Below are 13221 nucleotides of genomic sequence, written 5' to 3' on the forward strand. Positions count from 1 at the left end.
TAGGAGAGAGCAAGACTGTCTGCCAACTGTCCCGAATTTTGGTGACTGTCTCGTTTAATGAGATTTGGTCCGACTACAGAGACAGTTGGGAGGTATGTCCCACTTCACACTGTACTGCTTGTGAAGGCAGAGCTGTGTGCAACCAATGTATTGCACACAGTATTGCTTGTGTATTTGTCTAACATATGTCTAAAATGATAACCATGTTACATAATAGGGACCCCCTGTCTTAAATACCCCGGGCCCCCTGAGCGTTAATCCAGCTCTGGTTAGCAGGAGGGAGCTGCTCCCAGTGCCTGGATAGTACACAGCTTGCAGAGCAAGCCGAGGAGCTCTAGGTCTCACAAGATTTGGTAATCTCGTGAGACTAAGAGCTTCCCTGCTCACTCTACAGCAGTGTTTGTCAACTCCAGTCCTCAGGACCCCTAACAGTGCCTGCTTTCCAGGTAACAAGGGAAATAATTATACCACCTGTGGATCTGTTACAATGTGTCAGTCAGTAATGAATACACCTGTGCTTAAGCAAGGAGATATGGAAAACATGCACTGTTAGGGGTCCTGAGGAGTTGAGAAACACTGCTCTACAGGAAGTTCCCACCCTTATGGATGTCAGCAGCACCAGAAGCATAGATAAGTACAGTGGGCTGGGGGTGCCATAATGTGCCTGGGGGGATGGCGTGATGTGGCTGGGAGGGCGTGATAAATGTAATGTTTTGTTATAATGTATGTATCAATGCCCCATGTTGGCCACACCCACAACACAATGTGGTCACGCCCTTTACGGCGTCAGCGCTGCGCGGCGGCACATGGTTTCTTTCTTGCTGAAATTAAGGTGGGCCTGTGTACTTTAAATGCCAGGACTGATTTTAGTCCCAGTCCGGCCCTGCTTAATATTAAAAGGTGTAATCCCCTCTAGACTGAGCTGTTTCTTTAACATAAACATAGGGGGAGATTCAACTGCCAGCGATGTCCCACATGGACATTGCCATGTAGAAATTTCTGCTCCTTTTGGTGCAAGGAAAAATTAGCTGACATTTGTGTCAAATCTCCACCGCAAGGTGTCTCACAGACGTTCCAGAGGCACCTGGCAGCTTATTGGATTCAACCTATTAAGTGGTTCCATTGTCATTAGGGTTGTGATTTAAGCTACCAATATTGAATTAAAACTTGCCAAGTGTCACCTTGGCAACCACAGTCACATGACAGGTTAAACTCCCCTGGGACTAAACAGGAACCAAAAGTTTCCAGGAGGGAGACTTGTTTTCTTTGCAGTGTCAGCCAAGTAAATCACCCTCACAAAGTTATTTTGCAAAGAGAACACTGGAGTTATAGGATCATCCCGGCTCAATATTTCAGAATTGTGTATTACTAAACTGAATAATATACATGAAATAAGTAATCTGTGTAGATCATTAACCATGTCTACCAAGCTAGGTTTCACTCCCCCTGCAGCATGTTTCCATGTTAGGAAGGAGGTACTTCTCTAACTTAGGAGGCAGAGTTTGACTGACATGTTTTCAGACTTGCTGTGCAGAAATACACAGTGTGAATTGGCTGAATCATACATAGGAAAAAGGATTTCATAGCAATTCAGTGTCAGCTATTTGACCTATGTAGATCCGATCAGGACACTGTCCTAAAGATGTGCGGGGAGCTTCAGCTGTCTGTAATGGGGGTGCGGTGGTGACATTCCCCTGCAGCTCTGTTAAAAAAATGTTAGGTTAACACTGACCAATGTATTTTACATTCATGAAAATGTAGGGGTGTAAACTCCCTTTCCCCCAGCTAGCAGATGTTCATGGACCCTGCCTTAGGAGAAATCCTCAACACTACTTTTTTATGAAATTTCGCCTTAAGGAAGGTACACTCAAAGCGTCCATGGTGTGCCAAGTTTGAGCCATGCTCATTCCCTAGCTGAGCGCAACTCAGTTGAGAAGTCAAAAACAATGAATTGCCCATTACTGTACATTTTTCTATGGTCATCGCCAATTACAGGGTTCTCTGGACACATCTCTAGGCGACAAATCATCCTATTCGACTTCCAATCTGAATGCAGTTCAAAGTCAGAGATGCTTCTAGAAAATATTAATTCCTAGGATCTGGTTTGCAGCAGCCATGATTGGCTCTAGTGCACCAGAGCTCCAGGAGACATGACATTTGCTCATCTATATTTTTCAACACTCTAGTGGAGTTTTATATAGACACTATTCCAGCAGACAGTATTGTATACTGGTCCTTCCATGTAGCTTGAGAACTGGTTCATAACAACTAGCTATGATCTTCCTTACCCCTACGATGTCCCTAATTACGGCGGCGAATTCCTCTTATGGAACTGCATGGAGACTTATTTCTGAGGTAACCTCCTATTTCACTAAATGCTTTCAAATCCTTATTGATCCAGACATGGGCTGTACTGTACAATCTGAGGGGGCTCCCTGACTTCTGGCACTCCTCCACATCATTGTGGACATGTAATAGGTGCAGGAGCCAATGCCCTGCCAAAAACACTAGCGGTGGCCCTGGAAATCTGTCTGCAAAAAAGGGGGCATGGTAATGGTATTGCATAACTTCTGGTCGGTATATTTGTATATTTACTAGGAAGAATTGATGAACACTCACTCCTTTAACCATTCTTTAAAAGGGGTTTTAAGCCTTGATGTGAGTTTTTTGGCTTGTATCTCCCTAATTTACCATTATATTGAATAACCAGTAGAAGGACATACTAATCTTTCTATAGAAATAACACCTTAAAAATGATGATGAGTATTTTTACTCCAGAGCAAAAAAAAAAATGTAGTGCAACCAATGGTGACAGTATTAAAACTAGTAGTAATAATGGAGAATCATACTTCTCCATATACTGCTTCACCGCAGTTTTATCCTATGCACACGCCTTTAAAAGAAAACATTTTCCTGTGTTTGGGAACAAGAAAATATTCAGAAGATGGGAAGCAATGGAAGCAGGAGATGAATATGGTTTGGTAAGTCCTAATTCCCTTGATGGTTGATATTTAGTTTTTTCTTATTAGTTTGTACCCGGTGGTTTTTGTTTGTTCTTTTGAGAAGAGAAAATCATCAATGAGGTTGTAATCAGTAGCCCGAATGCACATATTTGGAGTGAAGTCACAAACGGTGTTCACAATGTATGTTTTTAACTCCATACTAACATATCTGGTTGTGTTAGGGTGTACAGGGCAGGGGGTGGGGATGTTTGTTAGCTTTATGTGCGTTAGTGCATCACATCTACTCGCATTGTTTCTATGCTGCTTTATCAGTAAGCTTCTTGGGTGCTTGTGGGTCCTTCTTATTCTAGGGCATATAGGGGGACTGCTCACTCTGCTCACACTTAATTAGTTAGACCACTCACAATGGTACCAGAACGATCTGTGACCTAAGACCTTCTTGTTGTATCATGGAATGTTAGAGGGTTCAATAATAAAATAAAGTGCTCACTGGTGTTTAGGTATGTTAGGCAAGAAGATCCTGATATTGTATGTTTTCTGGAGACACTTCTGGAGGTCAGATTCTCCCACCTATCCTATTTGCTTTGGTCATTCAGTCTCTTCCCTGTTTAATGCGCTGAAATTGACCTCCTGCTTTAAATATTTAGGTATATGGGTCTCTAATAATGTATGTGAACATGTGCCACTGAACATTCAATGCCAAATTGATTTTCACAAATCTAAAATTACATGTGGCAGAGACCACCTTTTTCAGTGCCATCGAGGATAAATCTTCTCTTACAACAGGCACCAGTTTTCCTACCCTCCTCTGTTTCATAAAAATGACCAGTTAATTTCTTCCTTGGTATGTGGCGGGGAATGGGAAAAAATAAAATTAAGTGGTTCACGTAAATCAAGTCATTCCGGTGGTTTTGCCTTGCCAAACCTTAAACTCTACTATTATGCATCCCAAATGGCTCATTTCAAATTTTGAGTGTCAGACCCAGCTTACAATGATCTGCATTGGAATTTATTGCAGCATCTGTCACACTTCCCTGCAGATCTTATTGTCTGGGGTTTGCCCCAGGCTTTGGCCCTCCTCCCCATACAAGCTGTACAAATTTGAGATGCTGTATGTGACCTGCTACATGGTGAAGGTGTGGATCCCTGTGCTCTTCTTTGGGGGCTTACTACATTTATGGAACTAAAATCACCGACTGGGAGTTCTGATAGACAATGGGGATAATTCTTAGTAGCGCCCATTGCTCGACCACCTCTGAAATTCCAGCAAATTCAGATATACATTCTACACAGGGTGCACCTTACGCCCTGTAGATTAGCTAAATTCAGACGTGACCCGACTACTCACTGTCCGAAATGTGGGGACCCCCCTGTGGCTCATTCTGGTATCTCCGATGGCACTGCCCTAGGATGTAGCGCTTTGATCTCGAGTCATTAACTGCATTAAAAAACCTGGTGTGACGGTAGTTATACTCCTCTGGCACATAACTTTCTGGCTTGCAGTTGGAGGATATGTTAAATAGATGGACAGGACAATATATAATAAATGAGTTTATGTTGGCCAACGTCTGCCTAGCCAGATTATGGATGGCTCCTGCTAGTCTTCAAGTACGCGATTGGATTCAATTACTTAATGATACGGAGGGTCATGAACAATTTGTCTAAACTAGTAGGAAATGACCCTTGAAGAATGAAAAGATTTGGGGGCACTGTCTAGACTCCCCTTCTGCCTTACATTCATGAGACCCTCTCATGAATGGGTCACCCCTTGATTTCCCTGACCTCAGTCTTCTCACTTCCTATATAATCATTATTATATGTAAATGTATCCCTGCATCATGCATATCGCTGTAGTCATGTTACCAATGGGTGCATGCTATTCTATAGTATGGCTATATCTTATATGTTACGTGACGCTTGTTAGTTAGCTGTTCTAACTACTTGTGTTGAAAAACATTTTGAAAAATAAAGATCACTGGATTTATAAAGATAAATTATCTATATATCATTATATAGTCATTTTTAAGATAGCAACAGTCAAAACTGGCACTCATGTTTCTGCAAATTCAACATGAAAACGTGTAATGTAGTGTTAAGCAGATCAGTCATTTTTGTGTTCACTTCATATAATACTACATTTTTTTTTTCTTCCTATAAATCTCTATCTAGCTTCGCAGAAGTAGTCTGCAGCGTTTGTGGATTTGGCTATAACACAAGGTCAAAACATGCTGTGAATTTGGCTGGAATCTAATAATGTACATATATCCATCTGACTTTGGTAAAACCACAAATTAAACCAATTTTGTTTTCTTTCTAAAATATTTCTATAGACATTATGGAAATATTCAAAATGTAAATGCAATCCAGGCTCTATTATCTGAGCCGCTAAATAGAGCATTTTAATTATACAAGAATTGGTTGCCAGACAAATCATCTGCATTTACGTTAGTTATTGCCTACCATATATAAATGCTATTTGTATTCTTGTGCACTCTGGTGTGGGAAAATACAGTTACGTTTTATAGTAGACATGGACTATGACAGAACGAATCTGTGTGTACACACCTGTGCCGATATCCACAGGAATCTCCTCCTCCTTTATCTGCAGGTCAGTGGCCTCATAGATCTCTTCCGTTCCGTCCGTCTGTGTTGTAGCATCGTCTGTCCCACATTCTGAAGATTCTGGCTAAATGTCACACCAAACACATTCATTTAACTCTACTGATTGAATGTTAATAAAAGTTTGAAAACAGAATTTTTGAATTTACTGTCAAATTATTTTGTCGTTCATTGGGGAGGACAATGGACAATGGTTTTAAATCCTGCCTCCAGGAGATTGGACACCAAGGGCCGTACTCCAAGGTATGGCCCCAAGAAGTCAGTTCAAACCAACGAATAGGTCGGAGGAACACACAGAGGACACCAACAAGTTAGAGAGCAACCTACTGACTAGAGAAGAAAGCATCCAACCCACACACAGTATATATGCGGGTGGGAAAAATTCCCATACATCCTCCAACAGGAAATGGAAATTTAATTGCAAGTACAAAAATCCAGGTTTCTCATGTGTTACACTATGGGACACAGGACACTATGATGCCCCAAAGCAGTCCACCTAAAAAATAATAATAAAAAAAGGAAAAAAAAAAGTGGGAAAAAGTTACAAAAAACAAAACCAGGACTGAAGTTGAGTGGACATTTGCTGATTCCACCAAATAATCTTTTAAAAGATGTGTGTGGAGGATCACATTGCTGCAAATGTTCAAAAGAGGCCAGATACTGGAAGGTCCAGTACATGCTCACTACTGTGGCAGAGAGGGACGTGACCCAGAGGGGGGGTCCTTGGCCATGAGAGAATACAACATGCTGGTGTATCGACTGAGAGATGACCTACACACCATGGAAATCAAGACGACAGGACAAAGTCTAGGATTGAAAAGAGTAAAAACTTCTGATCAAAGCTGTAGTGGGGACAAGACTTCAAATCATGTAATACATCCAAAGAATGAAAAGTCACCTCCTCCAGGAAGGGAGGGAAAGTGGTAAAAGGAAGACAGCACAATGTCCATGTTGAAGGAAGACACCGTGAACTGGAAACAAGCACCTTGCATGAAAGCGCTGCCAATTCGTAAACACTACAATGAAGATAAATTTCCACTTCAGAAGATCAATCAAAGTATCTATTAAGGGTCCTACAGAGCCATGAGGACTAGGTTTAAGCCTGTCTAAACCTGGAGCTTTAGGGAATGGAGACTCAGCCCTTAATCCAGCCCTGACTGCAGGAAGTCCAGGTCTCGTGGAATGGAAGAAGCTATAGGGAAATCACATTCCCTTATAGTTTTAGTTGTATACCCAGGCAGACATTTTTATCATCCAGAGCACAGGCTGGATGAGTTAAGTCACATGCAGTAAGTTGGGATGCAGGAGCTCTGAGGTCCATGCACTTTATCTCAGCCTGAAGCTACCACTATACCCTAAGACTGCCCACCTCTCGAGTATTCCTGGAAGCATGGCCACAAGAGAAGAGAAATACCAGTAATCCCAATAACAAGCTAAAACTCTGAGGTTGTCTGAAGACACCATCAACTCTATCTCAGGGGCTCCTTACTTGGATGTAAGCTGAACAAACATCTGCATGGAAAGCCTATTTATCCGGGACACCATCTTTGTAAAACATTCTGATACAACGACAGCTCCTGTGAGAACTTCACAAACCGACTGCGCAGGTCCTGGGCTGCAAACCGAAGGAGCGGCTGGTGTGAGACACAGGTGGGGATGAGGAAGTGAGTGTCCCAGGTATCTACAGTCAATGGTGGAGACAAGCGCCCCCTGTGTCATGAAAACCCCCATGTAGTCCCCAAGTGTAGCAAGGGGCTCTTATACCAGAGGGACCAAAAGAAGTGATGGAAAAAACCTGCCTAGTGGTAGAGACACAAATTCTATGCTGTAGCTTTGAAGATCCATCCTGGTCCAGATGTTGCTGGTGTATTTTATGAACATCTCGTGAGTCTGGTGTAAGGAACCGAGACGGGAGCGAGGAAAGAGTCATGTCGAGGAGACTGTTTCTCAGTAGACATCCATTCTCCTGTAGTGATATCCATGCTCGTTATTAGTGGAAAACCATAGCGGACTTCTTCTGTCATTTAATTGCCCAGACACTTATGGCACACAATCTGAGTCGGAGTAGGAGGCTGTTAGCCCTTTCTCTTACAGAAAAACTAAGAAAGAGGAGCTTCCGTCGAAGTGATTAACACAGAGTGAATTTCTTCCTTGTCGGAGTGGAGATGTATATCCCCCTCCCCAAGAACAGACTGGTAAGAATATTAATTTGAACATATTCTATTGTCTGTTATAAGGTATGACTAACTATATTGATACACATCTGTAATGACGTATAACACAAGGCACAGCCACAATGGGTCCTTTCTTCACATAACTAGGGAAGTGCAGCCAAAACCCAAATCCTACAAATCAGAGAGGGACGGTAATGCGCACATGGGTAAGGAATGCGCAGTGAAAAACGAAAATTATAGGCTGGGCCTAGTCATGTTCTAAGGATACAAAGGAGAAGAATGACACATGGAATCAGGCCTAGGGTACGGCCAGCAGGATGAGGAGTCCAACCCTCTTGAGGCAGGGTGTATACCCACCATGCTTTGTCATACTCCCAAAGTAACATAAGAGAAATTCCTAATTATGCCGTAACAGAATGTGATCTACCTGATCATCCTGTGAGATAAGCTGATCTTCCCCAATGCGGTCCTGTACATAATGGGGTGTGGGAGATAGTTCTGGTGTATTTCTGATGCTGGATCCATCTGTAGAAAAAACACAGAGAAGTTAACGGAATAGCTTTTCATTATTTGCAAACTCGCCTATTTGTCCGCCTTGTGGACCCAAATCCCGATTATGGGATTAAAAATGTGTAGAGTACAAGTCCTTTTCTGTGGGAGCAATACCAGTGTCCCCAAGGTCCCACTAAATAATCCTTCTTCAGCCCATGATCATATAAATCTGCAGTTTTTGCTTCCTGGTGCCTATCTAGGTACATTCATGCATCCAGCGAGGACCGCTCCGATCCATCCAACTCATCCCATCAAGACATACAAACTTCTGCAAGCGCCTGCATACACTGGGGAAATCGGTGTCTGTTGCTTAAAATTGACTGAATGACTCAAAAGGCGCAAATTGCACATGCACCGTAGTAGCAGCATATTCTACACTTTGGAAAACGATCCTTAGTAACGGAGTATGTTGTTTATATAAATATTTTAAGAGAGCCATAGGTCTTACCAGGGACCTGAACACAGGAAGGACGATTTTAAGAAAGGTTTCCTAAACACACCCCCTGCACCCCGCCAATACAATAACAGCCCATTGTAGTTAACTGTGACCATGCATCTCCATCCGTTCTTTAGCACAATGAGAAGTTCCCTGTGCGATTTATTTATTTTTTAAAATAATATTTCATTTGTAAGATAATCAGATCTGCAAAGTCAACTGCAGATTGGCTTCATGCACTTCAAGTGTCTTTAGTCACCAATTGCCAAGCGAATGGCTATAACTGATCTATAAACCTGCATCTGGGGTACACAATAAGCAATAGCATCTTTAAAAAATATAAATATTTTCTGTGTCAGTAATAAGTTCTCCTGGATAACTTATTTCTTCTACATATCCATTAACAACTTACCCTGCTGTTCATAATCACTTCCTTCTGTCCAGTTCCTCTTGGCTCTCCTTATCTGTCCATACAAAGTTTCTTATTGATATAGGTAGGACATGTGTGCCAAGTGGTGTATACAGCTGATTATATTGATGGGTATATAAGTGTGAGAGAGGTAATAGAGTTCTCAGTATGTCTAGTACAGGGATAAAATTGATTAGATCTAAGCATGTGTCCACCTTATAGTTAACAGACGAACAGGGCCTGAGGCAGAGTGGAAAAATGGCCATATATACTTCAAACAAAACGTGCACGCACAAATGGCGTATTAACGCCCTTATGTTGAGCGGCAAACATCTCGAGGTGCTTCTAGCCCCGCATCAGCCGCACATGTGCAGTCATCATCATCAGCATGTATTTGCACCTCCCCTGTAGCAGGTGCAAAAGATACACCCTGTAACTGGCGTATATAACTGTACTTGGCCTACGTTGGAGCATCCTGTCCCTCATCTCCATTCATAAAGCAGCCAAGTGCCAGATAAGTCTGCATTAACCCATGTGCATCCAATGTCTTTGTGGACCTGCAGAGTGTGAATTTACACTAGGCAACCTGGCCGGCGGTCAACTCTGCATCAGGCCCATTGGGTTTATTTTGCAAGCAAGACTCTACTTTTTGTTGATTATATAAGGTCTGTAGTAGAGTATCTTACAGGTACCTGACATAGGAACCTGTATGCATCCCCTCCTCATGATGATGGGTTGGTTTTCTTCATTTCAGGTACACGATGGATACATTCTCAAGTAGAGTGTATGTAACCAATGGTTTTAGGTAGGAAGATCATTTTAATTTTAAATTAGTTCGTGTGGGTCTATTTTACAAATATCCACAAAATGTGGCCATATCTTATCTGCCGACATTACAGTCCTGATGGTGGTCTTGCTGTTGGTACAGATACTATATATAAGTTGTGTACTATTTAGTGGCAGGCTGAGAGCATGTGCCTTACACCAAGCAGAGAAGCCCTGGAGCACTGTGCTTGGGCTGACACCCAGCTCCTGGTTGAATAACTAGGGGCTTGATTCATTAAGGATCTTAACTTAAGAAACTTATTATTTCAGTCTCCTGGACAAAACCATGTTACAATGACAGGGGTGCAAATTAGTATTCTGTTTTACACATAAGTTAAATACTGACTGTTTTTTCATGTAGCACACAAATATCAACTTTAAATTTCAGTGTACAAATAAGCTATCAAGTATTTGTGTGCTACATGAAAAAACAGTCAGTATTTAACCTATGTGCAAAACAGAATACTAATTTGCACCCCTGTCATTGTAACATGGTTTTGTCCAGGAGACTGAAATAATAAGTTTCTTAAGTTAAGATCCTTAATGAATCAGGCTCAGGAGAGGGGTGGGCATTTTAACGTGCTCTAGACAGACCTCCTCTTACTATGGGGTAACAGTATTTTCCCAGCAGGGCACAATGGCAGGCCAGGGGGACAGCAGTAGGTCATTTATGACAGTGGGTGATTACTGGTCCACTAATACATCTTATTGTGATTCCTCCTGCTCCGTTTTGTTTTCTTCTCAGGAGCCCACATTATACTTGTGCTATTGCTAACTGTGTACCCATAATATGCTTGTGTGCTGTATGTTTGCCAGCTTGAGCCGTGAAGCAGCAAAGTAATCCATACAATCAATGAGATCTACAGAAAACATTGAAGATGTGGCAGCTCATGGTTAGGTGACCTGGTGCCGAGATTGTTCACGTCACTTAAGAGTTCTGATGCTCCTATAATACAGCTCGGACTGTGACCTTTGTGACTTCTAGTAATGCTTATAATTCACACTAAAACATTACCCAATATCTGATGAAATCATCTCTTACCTGGTGAATCCTGGTGATCCTCTATCTTTATGTCCTTATGATCCAAGTATTTGATCTTAAGCGGTTTCTGCAGATAGCAAATGATAATACATTAAAGAATGTGTCACCATGAGAAAGAGAAGAAAAAATAATGAAAGAAAGATGGAATGAAAAGCAATAAAATACAGAGAAAAATTGACTCTACAGAAAAGGTCGGAAAAAAATGGGGCTTTTATATTCACGTTATATCCTTTTATTGGGAGTCCAATGGGGGACATTGGAACAACTGGGCATAGAGTGCAGTGATACGAACTTGGGCACTTTTAAAATTACCTTAAAAAACTCAAGCTCCTTCCCCTCTATACCCTCGAAGCCTTTTGGAAACTTCAGTATTTTTCAACAAACAAAGCACCTCCTTCCTTATGGCGGACAATGAAACAACTGAGGACATCCCAAAGCTGTCACTAAGGGAGGGTACGTTCAGAACCCGCAGAGCGCACTAACTTATGTCCAAAACTGGAAACTTTGGAGTAAAAAATGTTGAATCGGTAGAATTTACTGAAACTGTGTAATGAAGACCAGGTGGCCTCCCAACACAGCAGCAATGTAAGCCTGGTGAATTACCAAAGTAATCCATCTGGCAATGGTCTGCTTAGAGGCCGACCAGCCGCTCCTGTGGACCTCATAGAGGGCCAAGAAGCCATTAATCCTACGCACTTCATGGGTCTTATGGACAGAAGCCTTTGAGGCCCTCACTACATTCAAAGAGTGAAGAGAGTTCAAAAGGACAGCCATGTTTTTATGAAAGATGAGGAAAGGAGACTCACAAGACAGAGCCCATAGCCCTGAAAGACTGCTAGCTGGGAGAGGGAGATAGACAAGATTAACGTAGTCTTCCAGGTAAGGAACTTTAACTCCATAGAAGCCAATGGCTGAAAAGGAGGGTGTTGAAATGCTGTTAGCACAAAGTTAAGATGCCAAGGAGCTACTGGGGGGGGGGGGGGGGGGGGTTGGTGATGAATGGAGGCTGCACATGCAGTAAGAACGTCTGGAGTTCTGGCAAAAGTGCTCTGAAAGAAAACCAATAGGCACCTGTCCCTTCAAGGATCTGAGTCTCAAGCTTCCATATAGACCCTCCTGCTCGAAGAGAAGTAAACGGAACAAATGGAAAAAAAAAAGAAAAAAAGAAGTAGTAGGAAACCTTTAGAAGGTAGTTAAAGGGTTGTTGGTTCAATAACCACACTTATGTGATGGTTAATGTAATCTTCATTATTATATGCAACAGAACCATCTGAGGTGGAGATAAATCTGTTTTTGGCATTACAGCCCCTCCTTCAGATGTGTTAAATTACAAAGTGAATTATTTTCTCCTTATAGGGTCACTAGGTGAAAACAAGCAGAGGGGTATACATCTGTTGTACTGTGCTATCTTTGTTGATTGCACGCTATATGGCAATAAATTAACAATGCTTACTTGAAGTCTGGACATTCTATTTCTTTCTCAACCCCTTCCATATACATCAGGCGATGTACCTCTTCCAGGCCCTGCGATAATTGTTGGCAGAACTGGCTTTCTAGCCTTGAGTATGGTCCAATCATGCAGTCTGGGAAATCCTTGACCTTAAGAATCATAGCTTCAACAGCCATGCCGTTAAAGCCAACGGTGGTAAACTCTGGCGCAGAAAAGGACCCCGATGTAGAAAATCTGGTCTTAGAAGCAGATGCCAACTACACCTGTGGATCCCTTGTCCTGGAGCCATAGCGCTCCATCTTCTGGTTTAAATGAGCTGCCATCATGTCAATAGCTGGATGACAGCACCTGGCCACCAGCTGCTGCAAGGGTGAAGTAACCATTTGAAGGGCCTTTCTGCTGAGGAAGTCAGCTTCCCTGTCTCTAACACCGGAATTACCACCACTGTGATAGTCGAATGCTTTGCTCTGCCAAATGCATGATTCTGCTGATCTCTCTCTTGGTGTCTCCCTGATGATTGAGATATGCCTCCACCCAGGCATGGTCCGGATGTTTACGGCACTTCCTCACAGGAATGGGCTAGCTCTGCCCAGGGCACTTAAAACCGCTTTAAGCTCTAGCACATTTATCTGGAGCTTTGACTACTCCAAAGTCCCTGAAAATAGTACTAAACGGTGACTGTCCCACAGCCTTAAAGGCTGACATACATGGTCACTAGTCTCTAGTACCAAAATAGCGAATGAAGTCCTGT

General features: G+C 42.3%; 1 protein-coding gene across 1 annotated transcript in view; it reads right to left on the reverse strand.

Moving 5' to 3' along the window:
- LOC142095448 (uncharacterized) overlaps positions 1 to 13221 on the reverse strand; it is a 43839-nt gene that overhangs the window by 21686 nt on the left and 8932 nt on the right. Inside the window, exons 4-6 of the mRNA XM_075178394.1 lie at positions 11021 to 11087; positions 8184 to 8281; positions 5529 to 5649 (exon numbers count right to left, since the gene is read on the reverse strand). Of these exons, the coding sequence (XP_075034495.1) occupies positions 5529 to 5649; positions 8184 to 8281; positions 11021 to 11087 (286 nt within the window). The remainder of the gene's footprint in view (positions 1 to 5528; positions 5650 to 8183; positions 8282 to 11020; positions 11088 to 13221) is intronic.

This window comes from Mixophyes fleayi, chromosome 6 (genome assembly GCF_038048845.1).
Source record: "Mixophyes fleayi isolate aMixFle1 chromosome 6, aMixFle1.hap1, whole genome shotgun sequence".
Lineage (NCBI taxonomy): Eukaryota > Metazoa > Chordata > Amphibia > Anura > Limnodynastidae > Mixophyes > Mixophyes fleayi.